Consider the following 18,068-nt stretch of genomic DNA (forward strand, 5'->3'; position numbering starts at 1 on the left):
CCACATTCATACCCCACTGCACTGTGACTCCATCTATTACTGCATAATGAAGAAGCTTCAGAATTGCTTACTCACCAAACCATGACATTAGATGTCACATGGGGGCTGTAACGCATCTAGTTTTCCATTATTTCAGAAACAAGTAGCTCAAGACCGAAGATGTACAGTAAGAGGGTTCACAATGCACAATTCTGAAGCAGTCACAGAACAAAACATGGAACAACCTTTTTTTCTTTTCCATTTAGAGTAGCCAGTAATTTTTACTCCTTTTTCTCCCCAATTTAGTCGTTATGCCAATGAATTCCTCCCCGCACACTTCTATGTGTTGTCACTGCTGTTGTACCCTACTGGCTAACCTACTACTAACAGTGTTGGAAAGTAACTAAAGTAACTTAACGAAAAAAAGTTATATTATTACCCTTTTCCAGTAACTAGTAATATAACTAATTACTTTCGCGTATTGAGTAATAAATATTACAGTTACTATTTTACAAAAGTAACAAGTTACTATTTTCACGAGCCTTGGTGGTACTGTGGGCTTGAGTGTCTAAACTTTGTTTATTTTCATTCCGTGATCGTGTGTTGTTTTTGGTCCGTTGATATAATGGTCAAATGGATATAAATGTCAAATTTATACAGTTTTGAACAATATTAATAGGCTATTTGAAATGTAATTTTGTTATAGCCTAAAAAACAAATTGTTCCCACATTATGTAAGAAACCATGTGTTGCTGAGGGAGACTTTTTCCAGAATTATTATATTGTAGTTGAACTGAAGCACTTTATAAAATCTACACATCTTGTTATGTCTCGTTATGTGTAACACTCAGTGGATTATTTACATGTGTCAAGCCCGACCCCGGTTTTGTTTGGCAAGTTATTAGATACCAGATTTATAATGATGCACTAAATATCCAGCCATACATAATGCTTTTTTTATATCACTCAGGTTAATATTGTAGGGCTACAGTATCTGTGAAATTGTGACTGACTGTGACAAACTTGTTATGCTACATTTTTTGGATTGCATTGAAATGCACTGGCACACGTTGGCCTCATATGGCCTAGCACTTTGTTCGGAGTTAAATAAACAATGAGGATTTTACAATGTAGGCTGCAGAAAAGGGGAAAAAACAACTGCTAATGTTGAAAATGTAAAGTAAAACTTTTGAGGAGAAAAGATGTAATTACTGGGGGCGATAACATTACTTTTTAAACAAGTAATGAGTAATAGGTAATATGTTACTGTTTTTTAGTAACTTTTCCAACATTGACTACTAAGCCAGTGACTACTAAGCCAGTGAGGAGCCCCCACCGGAACGACGTACTGTAGCACCTCAGTACGCCTCCTCCTACTCCTTACGCCCAACACTCCCTGCTGACAGGTGCCACCCCAGCCTGTAGGAGTATGTGCAACAGAGCAAGCTCATAATTTGAATTAGTAATGTATTATTAGCCTGGTCCTAAGGGTACTGTATGAAATGAGCAGCACTGCACAACCATGCATTTTAGAATCAGAATCTAATAAAGTTTCATGGCCTTGTGTTGTAAATTCATGATGATACAGTATAGGGATGCAACAGTTAATCGAACTGATACATTTAATCAATACAACAAAACAATCAATTTTAATAAAACTAGACCGCAGAACCACGCAAGTCGGCAACGATGCAAGTTGGGGATGCAATGATGTCCCAATCGGTTATGCAAAAGCTGTTGTACCTGTACACTGTTGTACGACCAAGCATAAAATATGGGTCATCAGATGAATCGATTTAGTCGATTATAAAAAACAATGAGAACTTCTTCATGTGGATTCATTGATACATAAAACATTTAAAAGATTGTAAAAAAAACACTTAGAAATGATTTGATTAATCGATAAAGTAATCAACAGAATAATCACTATGGAAATAATTGATAGTTGCAGCCCTAAAACAGTCTATTGAGTGACTGCGGACAGAGTGACATACAACATACATGTATATGTATTTGTACTGTACATAGAGACTCATTACAATCCTTTATCAATTGCTTCACGTGGCTCAATTAACAGCCACCCAGAAGAAACTGGACATGTCAGAGTCAGACGTTTTTATGTGCCTGCCTCAGAGAGGAAGCGAAAGACATCTGGTCTAGACTTCATCTCAAAGGGGCTATTTATTTTCAGTAAACACTGAATGTCCCCACGGCCTGGCCAATGAGAGCTCTCCTAAGCAGACCATCTGTCCAATGAAACAGCAGTTTGTGGCAGCAGATATATCCTCCTGGACCCCTCTATGCACTGCCATGCTCAAATTACCATGCATTACATTAACCCCTTGTTATCAAATAAATGTACTCCGTGGATTACTCTTTCAAATTTAAAAATGCACATGGTACTAGGTAACAGTAAATCGAACTCAATGATTTAGTGGATAATAAAAAATAAGTGATAATCGATTTTAACAAAATAATCAATTTAGCAGGGAAAATGGAAATTGCTTTTTTTTCCCAAAAACGATTACCGTTTACAGAAATATATTTAAAAATAATCTGAATATTGTGTGTGCTTCTCGAATATTCGATTAATCTAAAAAGTAATCGATAGAATAATCGCTAGAATAATAATTGATAGTTGCCCTATAACATTTCATGTTATGCTTCACCTTTTTCAGACTGTATCCAGCATGGAAGATGATGGGAGGCAGCAATATGTTGAAGAAGACCTCGGGGTCAAATGTAACCTGTGGGGAAGAGAAAGAAAGATAATGCATATTGTTGCTGTCGGGTGGAAACCTCATATGTACAAGGCTGTTACTTTTCAGGATTCAAATAAAATATAAAAATCAAAAATAGCAGATCTACAAGCTAAAAACGTGTCGTATTGCATATTTTATATATTAACATACTCCTTACATTAAAATGTTTTACTCACTGAGAAAAGTTATGGATTGCAGCTTTAAGTGGTTAAACGAAAAGCTCAATCGGGGCGTTCAGATGGTGCAGGTAAACCACCTGTCCACCACCACGGAGTCTAGGGGATCGAATCCACCGCGGTGCATGCGAATTAACCGAGCGTTGATCATTAGCATTATGCAGGTGTATACATAACATGCCGCCCTGAGGCGATATTAAAGAAAGTAGCAGCAGATACAGTGTTCTTAAAGGGATAGTTCACCCAAGCGGACCGGTAGGCATTGGTTCTGGTATGTCTCCTACCGGAACTCCTGCCGGTCATCAAATTATTGGCTTAGGTATGTGACAACAACAAAATAATATCCATTCAAGTCTCCATGGGGTGACTAATCAATAGAAAAAAAGTCATTTTGGGGGTGAACTATCCCTTCAAGGTGCAGTTCAATAGACCAACTTGTGGAACAAGAGAAGGTGCTAACTGCTAACCACATGTTTACATAGGTACAATCCTGAAAAAAAAGAAAAACGAAATCCCTGTTTACCTTTCGCAGCATGTCATTCTGTTCCACATTGTGGATCTCACGAGAGTTGATCTCTCCTTTGAGTGTGTACTCAAAGAACTTGCCACTGACATTGAGCAGCAGGGTGCTGGTGGGGCCTCCCTTCAGAGCGCAGCTCGGGGGGGTCTTATGGTGGTAGCTGGTGGCTGGTATGCCGTACCGCAGAATCACACCTACTAACAAACCTGAGGAAGGGAGAGGACAGGGGTCATGACGGCAGCAAGTAAACAAGGCCCACATCAATAACTTAAGCCCTATATATCTTCTTGTACGACGAACAGCAAAGAAATGATGTTCTTTTATGTTGCCTTTAGATCTGCTATTGTCCTGGGACATCAAGTTGAGAGAGTGGTTAATGCTCAAAGAGCATTGAAATGGCACAGTAGTACACATCATTTGTACATTTATGGAATTCTGCATTTTGTCAATTTCTCAGTCCTTTTCAGTTCAGATATCTAAACCCATATAGACTCTGTTGCTCTTGAAGAATGTTCCTCTATCTTATTTGACTACTAATCTACTTTATTTTACTACTCTCATTCACATGGCATACTTGTTCTCTGAACTGCAATGTGCATCACATTGAAGGAAGAATCTCACAAATTCAACTAAATTAAACTGAGTGTGGCAGTGTTTTCCAGATCAGTTTGACGTCCAAAACAATAGATTCCAGTAGGGATGCAGTATGCACCCATATCAATGTTTCAAATATAAATTTGGCCAATAGCCGAATCCAAAAACAAGTATTTTTGTTCATTGTTTTTTTTGTTGTTGTTATTCATTCCCCCTGTTGTGCCAGGGAAACCAATAAACCTTCATTATAAAAAATAACCGTTTTAAAGTGTTTCAGCCCTTCATCACACTATCTATTAATAAGCACAAATTCAATCATATAGATTCATAAAACAACAGATTAACATCAGCCACTGGCATGGGTGAAAATCATCTTATTTGCCGACACATTGATGGCAGTGAAATTGCAAGGCGAATATGGGCCGATCCCGATCCGGAAGTTCAGCCGATTAATGGGTACATCCCGAGATTCCAAGCAGGCAGTCAAGCACAGAGAATGTTAGGATAAGGTAGAGAAATTGGGAAATTGTAAGAGGAAGCTTGTGCAGGAGCTAGAGCCAGGGAGAGAGATGATGCAGGCAGTTCCAGCACATAAATCCTCTGGTAAGACAGTTGTCATCAGCATGAGAGATGGGGAAAAGCTGCCAGCAATGCATTCACGTTAGTACCACTAGGTTAACTGCAGAGAACACACTCACACAGACACACACACACCACATAAATGCACATGCACACTGGGGATGAGTGTCTGCAGAGAGTGTGTTACGCACACCAAATTAATCCTGTGGCAAGGTGGTTTCCACTTGCCAGAACGTTCGCACCAGGCAAGCAGTGACGCAGCTCGACAAATCAAGGCAAACAGTGGGACTGACCACAACACAGGTTCAAAGTTCTTTCACCTCAAACTCAATGTACTGTTGACATCTCTGAAAAGGTTTTGACCATCAAATACATTTGGAGATAACTCATGTCAAATGTAACATAGATTATGATACGAAAATATACAAAACATAATAACAAGAATATGACCACAATATGAGCCAACATTAAACGAAGGCAGCAAAAGAAAACTTGTTCATAATTACTGACTACATTATAATAACAACAATAATAATAAAGTGAATTATATAAAAGCTGAACTATTTCATGCACTAAGGAGCATGCCCTCTGTGGGTACCAAAAACAGCTTTTGCCTGAAAGCTGTCCCGTTTTATCCAGTAGGGACATTCCAGGAAGGAAACCTTGTGAAAAGGAAAGCAAAGCCTGCCATCAGAATTCCCAAGTCACTAAGTGTGACACTGATGGGGAGGAATGGAATGATACTTATAAATTGTGAAAATGTGTATTAGAGAAATAATAATCAGATGTAGTATGGCTGAATTCTTCATCCGTTTGGCTAAAGCAGAACCCTTAGCGCCTTATGCAATACTGTAGCACTGTTTAAGTTGGGTTCGTCTGTGCTCACAGGTGACTGGATATGACAGATCATAGCAATGGCCCCCAGTGTGTTATGATTTATGGTGTTGGCACAGCTTGGGTCTGATGAATTGTATTCTTTAGACCTGACACTGCTTGAGAGAATTAGGCCTCAAACCAAAGAATAAGACTATTAGACAAGTGATAATGTACTATTTTCTGTTCTTTGTGTGGGTGGTGGGCCTCAGTCTTACTGCAGACCACGCACAAGGTTGAGGATAGATAGATAGATAGATAGATAGATAGATAAATAGACTTAATTAGTATTTGCTAAGTCTGAATTACATTTGGCCAAATAACAACTGTATACAGTTGACTACTGTATACATACTGTATACAGTAGTCAACAGACGAGTGCATTTCCAAAACGCACGTTTGACATTGTCAGTGTGCCAGCTATTTAAATGGATTTCAATGTGACGAAACATTGTTGGCCTATGCAATGGTTCTCAACCCATGGTTCCCCATTTTTTTGGGGGGGGGGAGGGTCCCAGGTGACAGTGAAGTGACAATTTAAGGCCTTTAAAAAAAGAAATATAAGAAAGAGGCAAAAATTGTGAAAATAGATCGGCTATTTTCACAATATTTATCTGTAGAACCGAAAATGTAATGCCTCAACTCTTACATCCCAAGTGCTTGTCGGGGTAGGGGGGTCCCCAGTTCAAATATGATTATTTTGGGGGGTCCCCAGTTCAAAAATGTTTTTTTGGGGGGTGGGGGGGGTCCCCAGTTCGCGGCCTGAAAACGTTGAGAACCACTGCTCTCTATACAGAAGACTCAGAGCCACTTGAAAGAATGAATCACGCATGCATAATAACACCGTGCTGTAGCCTACGATAGTGTGCTGCTGATAGTGGGGGATGTGATAATGATAAGCCTCGTCTCACTACAACAGATCTCACCATAGATCATTGCCAGTCCGGTCTCGTGTAGGAAACGGACCCGTCTGTGTTTGAAGAGCCATATAGTGAGGATCGTTAAGGTCAGCAATAAGATGAATGTCAGTAGATTGACGCTGTCCTGGCGGTGACTTTCCTCCGCTTCTTTCTCGGTGGCCAGTTCCCCCATTCCGTCGTCCTGTGCGTTCATGGTGGAGACCGCGTTCAGCAGCACGATCAGAAAGGGCAACATCTTGTTCTTGTCCACAGCAGCAGCACGGACCAGTCCGCGGACCCCCCGCCGATCGAAAGCGTCCATGGTGCAGGATGCTGATAGACAGTCGCCTGGGCTGCTGGTCCTCTCTCTTACTCTCTATGCCATGTCACTGCGCAAGGTAGACAGATGACTGCAAAACAATTCGCCAACACTAAATCGTAGAAGACCGTGTAGTTCAACCTTTTAAAGGCACAGTGCGCTCCAATGCATGAGGACGCGCGTCACTGTGTGCTTGCACTGCCCCCCTGTCTGGAAGGAACCGTATGACACCATCACAGGTAGTCAACTCCATAGATATATATGGTCTACTTTACCCCAGTGAGCTAAGTACTTTATTATGGTCAATTATTACTAAATTTGACCATAGTGAATGTTGCTCAGTCAAATTTGTGCTTGCTTTTAAAAACACCTAGTATTCAAATTAAAAAGTAGACTAAATGTTCTTTTTAATATCAATGCTGTATTGCCTATCTATTATTTTCACCAGGCTATTCATTATATTTTCGAAAAGTTCTGAAAATATAATGAATAGCCTGGTAAAAATAATAGATCTACAAGCTCACAGTGCATTGCAATACGTTGATTGTAGATCTGCTATTTCTTAGCGTGGTTAAGAAGTGGTTAATTAACAATGTATTTGTTCCCTTGAAATGCAGTGGAGTCAAAAGTGCAATAGCCTAATGCCCGTCTAATGTAGCGGAGTGAAAGTCAAAGTATCCAAACAAAAATAAAAAATAGTCTCCAACGTCCTAAAGACTGCTCCCTCCTGTCAAAACAACGCTTCCTTGATGCAAAGTCATCATTTTCGCAGGAAAGCTGTCAGAAAAAGCTGCACAATGTAACTTTCCTGTTCTACCCTGGATTTTAACCCATGTCTCCTGCACAAGTGCTGAAATCTTTACCACTGGGCTAGATCCTGCCTGCTTGCTCTGGGGACAAATTGATTTTGACCTTCAGGACATAATTTGTGTCAAACCAGAAACAGGATTGTGTCAAAGGTCGTGTCCAACCTAACCTAGACACAGGATCTAAATGTCTCAATAGAAGAGCATTTAGAGGAGGGAGACCAAATATAACCACCCAGGCCCAGAGTGTGTACAGTATAAAGATTGGACAAAATTACATTTTATTCACACACAAAAATTACATAATAGAGCTTCAGAAAAAGCTGTGGTGGTGGTAATCTGGTCCTGGCCTGCAGGTTTTTGGGAGAACTGGTGTTGTGGAATTTCTATACTAATACTTACAACAAAATATAAGGAGAGTACAAGATGTGATGAGACATTCAATTCAATTTATTAGGGATCCCTAGAGAACAACCATCTTCCAACATGTGGGATGATTGAACTCCAGAACAATACATGTAGTTACTTTTTATACACTTTTCTCAAAGTAGGAGGGGTGAAAACTGTCACATGACCAGACAGCCAGCCTCTTGATTAGATCATTGTTATTACAATGACACCATCCAAATCAACATACAGACGATCTGACTGTTGGCTGTGAGGGAGTCTCACCGACACCTTGGTCAGAACAAGAGCCATTGATGTGCAAAAGGTTTGATTAATGCGACACAGGATATCAGACCACGGTGTAAGCCACACCCAGCTAGATTAGCACTTAGGACAATCAACATACAGAGAGAGAGATAAGATAGAAATGAAACAATTACATTTTTCCCACTACACTGGGCAGACTAAGCACTATTTTGAGGAGAGAACTGAGCTCAGTCCTAGCAGTTACAGCAGCCCATATACCTCTGGTTCCACGTCCATTTCTTGGATCAATGTGATATTTAGTCTCTGTTTAATCTGGAGGTGTTTATTCAAACCCTGTATGATTCATCTTGGGTGTGAGAACGGAGAGGTGAGGGATAATCTCTCAATTCATTCTCCTGCTGGTGGTGTGACGTAAGCAGGCCTTGAAATCACTCTTAACGCCACAATAAATTGTTTCTTTTGGCTTATTATTATGATTATGATTATTATTACTATTACACTTCAGGTTTATTATCACAAGATTACTGGTGTAAAAGAATGGGTGAAATAAATGTTTTTGCGGTTTCAAAAAATAGTCTAGGAATAGAGAACAGAGAACAGGACACTATGTCAAATATGCAGAAGGTGCATGGAAAATAAAAAATAGGCAGAATATGAAAGTCTCTTGTGCAAGTAGAGACAACAATTAGCAGCAGATATGTAAGTAACTTACATATCTGCTGGCACCATCACTATGCATTAACTTACAGTAAATTAATGCATAGTGATGGTGCCAGCAGCAAGTTATTATAATGGGCATATTGAGTAACCGTTTCCTTTTTGATAGAAAGTCCCCTTGGAGAGCAGGGTAGGTAATTTCTCGATTAGATTGTTTAGGTGCTTTCCAGTGGTGTATTTCCTCATTTAGAAAAAATATGTGAATGGTGAGGCCAGCTCAGGCCACCCAATTCTCACAGGGCATAAATGGACAATTGAGGATTAGCCTACCTATTTTTAGCATGACCTAGTAGTGTCTCAAGTTGTTAGCTAATCTGATGTCTTGTTTGCCATGGTTATATGGTATTTCTGGTTTGGTGTGCATACATTTAAAAATAATTCCAACTGTATCTAGACAGGGATGTGATGTGCCTTATAAATAGAGTAGGAAGCATAGGCAATAATATTGTATAACATGTCATCATTAAGGGCAAAACATGCAGTAAAAATAAGCTATATTCTATTTGTGTCTACTTCTGCAACTGCAAGTAACCACAGTTTTGACAGGACAACACCCACAAAGAATGCAAGTGAAAGGTTGAATCCGTTTTAGTAAACTGGTAAATTTGCAATTGTATTCACAGTTACACTGAGCATCCTAACGTAAAACTCAATTATACAACAGGTAGTTCCGACGAAGCAATCTGATTGGTTGAAATAGCTACTGTATCTACCCGCCCTTCAAACGAGCATGACAGAACTCCTAATCAAAATATAAAAATCAGCTGGGTTGTCTAGCGTGGCTGATTAAACAAGGACTCTGTCTGTCTCTGTCAAACAGACCCCATGTATTTCTAGGATAACAGAGATAACACACTTGCAGGAAGGTTATTTTGAGAGAGAAATGTCCCGCAATATGAATACATGTTTTATTTTGATGGTAACTGTTGTATAATCGCAATATTACACTCGAGGGTGTGCGTTATCGTTATTATTGGCATTAACAGAGATGCTTTCGGAACTCGGCTGCCTTGTTCCTGACCGCATCACTGGCGTGCCAAACTGCCAATAATCACGATAACGCAGTCGCACACCCTCGACTGTAATAACAGCTTAATTAGATGGATCGTACAAATATCCGAGCGTCACCCTGAACGCACCACAGGTCCACGCCTCTTGATCAGCTCGCGCTGCTCTGATTGGCCAATCGCACAGAGCGACAAGGTATCGATTGGCCAGGAAACGGGAAGCTCCGCGTGCACGGCTCTGCTGCGTGCGTGCTGTGCGTGCGCGTATCTACGACAGCTTGAGGGGCAGGGCAAAGAGCCGAGAGAGGAACCAAGCAGCCTTGTAAATTAAAAGAGCAAACACTGAAATCGTCTCTCGATTGATCTCCACATTTAAATCTGACATAGTGTTTTTTTTTCGCCACATCTGAATCAAATAAGAGGTGACAATGGGCTGCTTCTTCTCAAAGAAATCCAGGAGGAAATTGGACGAAAAGGAGGATCCCATCACTACTCCCACAACAACGACTGTTGCTGGTGATACTCCAAACACTGTTCCCCTGGGCAATAACACCACCGAGGAGCCACCCAAACAGTACAGCTGGGACAAGCGAGAGAAGGTAAATACACGCCTAATGTAGTACGAACGGTGGCGCTTGAGGCGATGGATGGAGGGGTAGGTATTTAAGCTAAAGGTGATCAAACATCGACTTGAAAGGGATCTGCCATTATTAACCACTTGAACCCCAGCATCCATGTTCTGAGGGGAGCATTCCCCAGTAATAGCAGATCTACTACTGTGAGCTTGCCTTGTACATCTGCTATATTTGTGGTGAAGAGAGTTGGTGTAGTATAGAAGGATAACAGACCAAGTATAGTGTGACTTAGTGTCAAAGTGTCATTTTCACTAAGTCTAGAGGGTTTAACATTACATCATTCTTATGACATCCAGTGCTTCCGCTTTTGAAGTTTTACTGTGTGATCTGGTTCATCTATACTGTAGGTGTGGACAGTAATAGCATCTAACCCAGTGATTCTCAACCTTTTTATTTTCAAGGACTCCTCAGTTTGATATGCATTAGGCCATGGACCCCCATTTGATATTTCTGGGACCCCAATCTAGTTCATTTAATTCTGAGAGTGTAGTGTAGTGTACATATTAATTATGTGTACACCAAATTTTGGTCCCATTTGAATACTTTCAAGAGTTACAGATCTGTAGGTTCCCTTTAGTTCGGAACTATCAATAATTTAGCTGGGGGCCCCCTCAAACCTACCCAAGGACCCCTGGGGGTCCCCGAACCCCATATTGAGAACCACTGATCTAACCAGACATGTGGCTATGTTAACATCAGCGTTACATGAATATTGACTGGAAAAAAACAGCAAATGTGTAGCAGAGTAACTCTTTGTGGTGTTCTGTTCAGGAGGTGGTTCACAAACCGAGATTTAAGGTGTAAGAATAATGTGAGCAAACATGTTTCAGACATCAGACGTGTTGTCCGATCGATTGGAAAGACCACCCATGCATGTACACTTAAAGGTGCACTTCCCCCTTTGTCACAGTGGACAGCGTTGCCCCCTTTGCTCTGTCCATGGATAGAGCTCATTATAGGATTAACGCCCCTACACGACAACCCCGCATGCTCTTCTGGGCTTGTTCGAGTGCTCAACGCATTCTATGAATTCCTAATTCGTCATTGCAAAGTTGCAACCAGAAAGGCAGACAGACCTGAATCAAGCTCACTTAAACGCTCTATATTTAGTCAAACGGACCTAAGTTGCAACAACTGTACTTGGTCTGCTATTGTTTCCTTCTAATACCAAATCTCTTCGCCAGAAATAGCAGATCTACAAACTCACAATGTGACAAGCTTGTGAGCTTGTAGATCGGCTATTTTTGGCGAATGTTCCTCCCAGAATATCAGGAGTTCAAGTGGTCTTAATAATCAGTCGAGTGAATGTTACGGTTCACGGAACAGATAGGGACAAGTGAAATAGGAAAGTCTGAAATAGGACCTCAAATCACAAGGCTTCTGCTGCTGATTGTTTAGAGTACCGGTAGTGATTTCAAATGTTCTGTTTCCTATTCACAGGCCATAATGTATACATGCAATAAATAAAACCCAAATAAATGAATACATTTTCTGTCTCTGTTCAGGTGGATCCGAAGGACTACATGCTGACAGGTCTCAAAGATGCTACTGTGGGTCGCTTGCCTGGCAAACTCAACGGGCAACAGTTTGTCATCCAAGACTGTGAGAATTGTAACATCTTCGTACTCGACCACTCCGCCACGATTACGATCGACGACTGTGTCAACTGCCGCATCGTTTTGGGACCCGTGAAGGGCAGCGTGTTTTTCAGGGACTGCAAGGACATCAAGTGCGTGGTGGCCTGTCAGCAGTTTCGCACGCGGGACTGTAAGAAGATGGAGGTGTTCCTGTGCTGTGCCACTCAGCCGATCATTGAGTCGTCTACTGGCATGAAGTTTGGCTGCTTTCAGTACTACTACCCTGAGCTGGCGTTCCACTTCAAGGACGCCGGGCTCAGCATATTCAACAATAACTGGAGCAACATTCACGACTTCACCCCCGTCTCTGGGGAGACTAACTGGAGTCTGCTACCAGAGTCGGCCGTGGTTCTGGAACATGTGCCGGCCCCAGACCCAGAGTCGGAATTCAAGTCTGTGCGAATCGCAGCTGATGCTGCACGCAGCATCGTGCCTTTGACGAAGGGAGGGAGGCGCAAAGACAGTGAAGAGTCCTGTTTGTTTGTGTTCTTTTCTGGGGACTACACGACTGCAAACGCTCGCAAACTGATTGATGAGGTGAGGAGGAGGAGGGGGAGGAGGAGGGGAGACAAGCAGTGAGACGCTGAGACCTTAATCGATGCAGGGTTGCTGCTTTTGACCTTTGGTTGAATTATGGAGGAATAGCAGACAGGGATTTATTATTTTATTCATTAGACTATGGCCTATGATATTTACCTTTTTTGAGTTTATCTTCATTTAACTAGGTCTGTGGTTCTCAAAGTGAGGTCCGGGGACCCCCAGGGGTCCATGAAGGGGTTCCAGGGGGTTCTCAGCAAAGTGAGCATCAAAATAATTTTAACCACTTTATACTTTGGCTATTCAAAAATAGCCGATCGACAAGCTGACAACCACACACGTTGTCAGATTGTAGATCTGCTATCTCAGAATGTTTATTGAAAAATCGTGAAAAAATGTAGGTCCTTGGCACAAAATCTTTTAAGATGGGGGTTTGTGTACAAATACATAATACATATGAAAATGTTTGAGAGTCACTGAACTAGGTGACACACAATCATCAGATCAACATGAGCAACACACTCAGTGTGTTTGTATGAGTAAACACTGCCTACACGTACCTCCTTTGGGCCTGAGTGGGTGAGTCATCTTCCTGTGTGCTCTGTGACTTCTTTCCTTTGTGGTCAGCATAATACTGTATGCTTTTCACTGTGGGGTTTCTCCTGTCCAGGTGTCTGTCGAATTTAAATCAAACAAGAAAACATCAGAGATATCAAGCATAACAGAAATACAAATTAAGAAGTTGTTGGTCATAGATGAAAACAGAGGTGTCATAACTTATTTATAATGACTTACACTTTAATATAAGTTGGTCAATTATATTGTATTACTGTCCAATGACTAAAATACAAAACTTGCATTAGTCTAAAAGGTTTTCTTATTTTAAATGTTGTGAACTGTTGTGGAAGTTGAATGCTATATTTTTTCATGATTAATCTAAGAATCTATATTATCTTATGAGCTTGTAGATTGGATATTTTCGGTGCGCAACACTGAGCAAACAAGTGTAAATCAGGAATAAGGCCTTTTAAGTTTGAGGCGATAAGCTGGTGCACTTGGCCAATAACTACCTAGTGCAGTGTTTTCTCCTAATTCCACACAAGAGCTAACCAAATATCCCATCAGCAGGAACACCGCCGCCATGGGTGTGATGTTCTGGTGTGGGTGTCAGCTCTGACTATGTGCAAGTTTGATTAATGCACTCATGATAGCCATTCAGCAAACAAATATGATATCCCTCTTCCCGTTATTTGTGCCACAGGGCACTCAGGCTGAGCTGGTGAAATAAATTACAATAAAAAACAGTGTTCTTGTGGACCCATCTTTTTAGGGTCCATCAATTACTTTGCTGAATACATTGACGTTTACAGCCCTCAAACTTAAAAATGTAAAAGCCCCACTGGCCAATTAAGCCCTATATATTTCATCATACAACAGACAGCGGAAATAACTGATCTACAGCTCAGCTATGTGAGCTTGTAGAACAAACAAGTTGGTAGGGTGTACAGAGAAGCACGGCTGCTCCGTACACCCAACCAGATCAAAGTAGTTGTCTGAACCCGGCTGCCTGACTGACATTGCCAACCAAAATAGACAAATGAAGTGCCGTCACTGTGCGATGGTCATCTCCTCATTTGCACAACATCAACCAGATGAACAGTACGTTTTCTGTGAGGAAAATGCTGCTGCTCCCTGCCCCTTCTCCTACTCAACTGTACACGGATTGGCTCAAACCTGACAGATTACAGGCAATGTCCAAGCACCAATACATTTTTTAATTGGGCATCTGGCTTCTTCTGGGAGGTCCAACTACAGCTGAAAATACACACACACACCAAGAGGACTACCTCCGATACCCTCGCTGTTTTCAGCCAACCATTGATTTGGTGTATTTTCAGCTTTACAGCCCGCACTTTTGATAGCAGGGCTAAAACGTTATTCGAATTACGGAAATATTTCAAGAACCAGTGTTTAAAACCCATGCAATATTATTGCTTTGAAAACTGGCACGTTTGGCTCTGAAGTGAAATGTCAAACAGTAGCCTATGATTTACTTCCTTGATATGAAATTCACCGTAAGAGATTGCACATAACTTCCGTTTTGTTCAATGAGGATTAACAAGCTCTAGAAAAAGCTCTGTTCACATGTATGGCTGATGGCATTAGCTACATAATGTAGTCACAATATTCTGTCAGTAGTCTAGTCCAAGTTAACTTCATCACATGCAATCACAAATCCTGTCTACCTAAACCTACCAGTGAATAGGGAAACACTTTGGTAGTTAACTGGTATTTGGTTGCTCTTAGTTTCTGCTGATCATGTGCTTTCAAATAGCCAAATGTGAGTCAAGCCAGGAATTCCTAGTTTCATTTTCCTTGGCTCACCCTGAAAAGTGGAAGGATGCTGCATCAATGCCAAGTAAGCTGGTTTTAGTGTTGTTAAACATACACTACTTGGCTGTGCTGTCATGAAAACATTCCAGTTATGTTTCAGTTGACAAGATGTGCATTATTACTCGCATTAGAAGAAGTACTGTTGGAGTCCTGTTGCAAGTCTTGTTGCAAGTACTGTATTGGGCCGATACACAAGCTCTTGCTCACAAAATGCTGTGTGTGTCTGTGTGAGACACATGTGCGTATGTATGTGTGTTGAAGATTTGCATTGATTTCTGGTTTATATTACTTAATTTGTTTATTTTACACAGGTAGTTCCAAAGGGTTTGGTGTTGATCCAGACAAAGGAGGTCTCCATGCGACCCGAAGATGTGAAGAGAGTGTTCCAGGGCAACGCAGAAGATCTTGTGGAATGGGCCTCTAAAGGTATTTATTGATTGTCCGTTTTGTTCTTCTTTCCTTCTCCATGTGAGTGTGAATGCAGGATAATGTGTATGTGTAACCTTTTTGATTATTAAATAAATGTCTCATTGTCAAAGGCCCAGTCATTGCCCTAGAGTTGAGTGGAGATGGAGTTGTAGATGCCTGTAAGAACATTGCCAATGAAGTGTTCAGTGGAACCAAGGTAATGTACACTGTAGTAGTTTTGATCTCTCTTGTATAACTTTGCTCTTGATAGTTGCTCTGTTGGACTGAGCAAATGTTCTGTATTTCTTGGCAGGTTTTTGTTTCCGAGAACAAAAATACATCTTCTCGAGATGTGGACAACTTCTTCAACTTTGCTGACATGCAGATGGGCTTGTAATTCACAAGCCCCTGAGCCAAGCGCATCAAAATTAAATTGCACATCAGATTATAGATCAGATTTTGGAAAATCCAGCCACTCAGTTTGGATTGAATATCAGCTGTGTTTTATTACTTCCCTTCTTTCTCCCCCTTCTTGAAATCTGTTGGAAGGAAATACATAATGACCTTCTTAAACAATGCCTTTTTAAAAGGGTTTTGATAACAATTGAAATGCTGAGGTTAGCTGTCCGTTTACAAAGATTAGTGTAAAGATAAGTTCCTCTTTCCTCTTAAAGGGCCATAGTGGTGTCATTATGTGTCATTGTCCATTTACTACATGATATTACACTCAATTGCTGTCATTTTTTAAGTTATCTCGTTATGTTTTACATTTGCTCCTCACGAAATGCCATTCACTGCCATTCATGTTGAAAGTGTTGGAAAAATGTGTTCTTTTAAGTGCTGCATTTCTAACAAAACATTTATCTTGATGAGGGCTCTTAACTTAAGCGTGAATTTCAGCCAACATTCACTCAATGAATTTTGAGCAAGCTTAAACATGCAAGAGATGTAAAAAAAAAAAAAAATCTAGGGAAAAGTATAGATATATGTGAAATATGGGGCCGGAATTGTATATACTGTAGAATAGATAATGACACATAGTGACAAGTATAGACCTTTAACACAAAGGATAAGATGAACTATTTTGCTGTAAACCACTGTACACATGGTAGTTATGATCAGTGCTGTGAAGTGTGAATATTTATATTTGCTATGAATGGAATTGATAATTCTATTGCTTTTATCATGAATGTAGACATTTGCTGTAAATGTAGTTATTGTTAACTCAAAAGCTTTGTTTTCTTTCTTTGCTATTTGAAAAAATGTCCTGTATTGAAAACTTGCGAGCACAAGAATATTTAATTGCACATCTTTATTTCTTCCTCCCAGGATTTATTGGATGTTTGGTTTAGATAATTGTAATTCTGTGAATTTATGTCGGTTTTCAATTATTCTGCAGTTGATCATTACTTATTTGTTAATTCAGTAGCTGTTTGAACAATTGGACAAACATTTGATTGTAAAAAGGTGATATGTTCCACGGTACCTTTGTTCACGTTTACCTAGTATTGTACTTATTAAATATGAATATGGCTGGGATTGTAATGTAGGGTAATTAATGTAATCAGAGTTTTATTTTGTAATATGCTTTGTTTTATACTCAACTGAACTGGTTTTGTATAGGAAACAATCACATGTGTTCTAAAAATAATTTGTAGTAAAAGTGTCCATGTGACTTCATTATTTCTGTTCTTATTCTTCAAACACTCCATTTATTGCCCATGTGTATTCTCCAAGCTTCTGTATGTTTAGCAATCCCAGTAATTAATAATTAACAACAAGCGAGAGGGGTTTTCAAATGTAAGTCACCTTCATGGCACATTATTTGAGCTTCCTCTATATTATGATTATGGGTACCATGGTGATGTGTGAGGTGCATCAGCAAGCCATTAACACAAACTAAAATACCATGGCAAGTTCAAGTTTTCATCACTGTAGCATGCATAACATATACAATACGAGTTTGCTTGTTACCAGCAAGTATCTACTAGATTACTGGTCACTAGATGGGCTATTTGTCATACTGGTAAATCAATGTCATTCATGTAGGCTGATTGACACACCTATCTATAGAAATATTCAATCTTCTTGAAGCATCCTCATAACCTATCACTTGGGTTTGCATCATAGTGGTAGATGAGGGTGTGTATGTTGTAAGCCAATGTTTCCCAAACTTTCATTTCAATGACCCACAGTTTACTATGCATTTACTATGTTTACTACGCCACGGGCCCTCATAACTCTTGAGAGTGTACAAATGGACTTACCAGTCATTTAGGGACCCCCTGGAACCCCCTCATGGGCCCCTGGTGATCCCTGGACCCCACTTTGAGAACCACTGTTGTACTAAGCACATGCAGACTGCCAATCAAACAGATGGAGTTATCACCTTCAGTTCAACTTGAAAGCCAGTGCTGTGATGACAAAGTTACAAATACAAAGTTATTTAACATTGACAATATACAGGAAAAACGAGAGAGAGAGAGAGAGAGAGAGAGAGAGAGAGAGAGAGAGAGAGAGAGAGAGAGAGAGAGAGAGAGAGAGAGAGAGAGAGAGAATTTATTATTTGACA

The 18,068-nt window shown here is 40.4% G+C and overlaps 2 protein-coding genes across 3 annotated transcripts in view; one reads left to right on the top strand and one right to left on the bottom strand.

Annotated features, from left to right (window-relative positions):
• The window catches only part of slc9a7 (solute carrier family 9 member 7), a 37,565-nt gene extending 30,771 nt beyond the window's left edge, over positions 1-6,794 (bottom strand). For both annotated transcript variants that reach the window (XM_084066562.1, XM_084066561.1), the window contains exons 1-3: positions 6,410-6,794; positions 3,441-3,643; positions 2,649-2,726 (exon numbers count right to left, since the gene is read on the bottom strand). In XM_084066562.1, the coding sequence (XP_083922688.1) occupies positions 2,649-2,726; positions 3,441-3,643; positions 6,410-6,704 (576 nt within the window). In that variant the 5' untranslated portion in view covers positions 6,705-6,794. The remainder of the gene's footprint in view (positions 1-2,648; positions 2,727-3,440; positions 3,644-6,409) is intronic.
• Positions 6,795-10,175: 3,381 nt separating this feature from the next.
• On the top strand, positions 10,176-17,165 carry rp2 (RP2 activator of ARL3 GTPase). The gene is made up of 5 exons (XM_084067935.1): positions 10,176-10,484; positions 12,026-12,694; positions 15,400-15,514; positions 15,628-15,713; positions 15,810-17,165. The coding sequence occupies exons 1-5, from the start codon at positions 10,314-10,316 to the stop codon at positions 15,891-15,893; spliced, it is 1,125 nt and encodes a 374-aa protein (XP_083924061.1). The 5' UTR covers positions 10,176-10,313; the 3' UTR covers positions 15,894-17,165.
• The last annotated feature ends 903 nt before the right edge of the window (positions 17,166-18,068 follow it).

Source organism: Gymnoscopelus microlampas, assembly GCF_963454915.1.
Source record: "Gymnoscopelus microlampas genome assembly, chromosome: 9".
NCBI classification, from domain to species: domain Eukaryota; kingdom Metazoa; phylum Chordata; class Actinopteri; order Myctophiformes; family Myctophidae; genus Gymnoscopelus; species Gymnoscopelus microlampas.

Coding starts and splice junctions, on each gene's coding strand:
- rp2 (XM_084067935.1), top strand. CDS start 10,314: ATGGGCTGCTTCTTCTCAAAGAAATCCAGGAGGAAATTGGACGAAAAG. Junction 12,695..15,399: donor CTCGCAAACTGATTGATGAG/GTGAGGAGGAGG, acceptor TATTTTACACAG/GTAGTTCCAAAGGGTTTGGT. Junction 15,515..15,627: donor TGTGGAATGGGCCTCTAAAG/GTATTTATTGAT, acceptor TCATTGTCAAAG/GCCCAGTCATTGCCCTAGAG.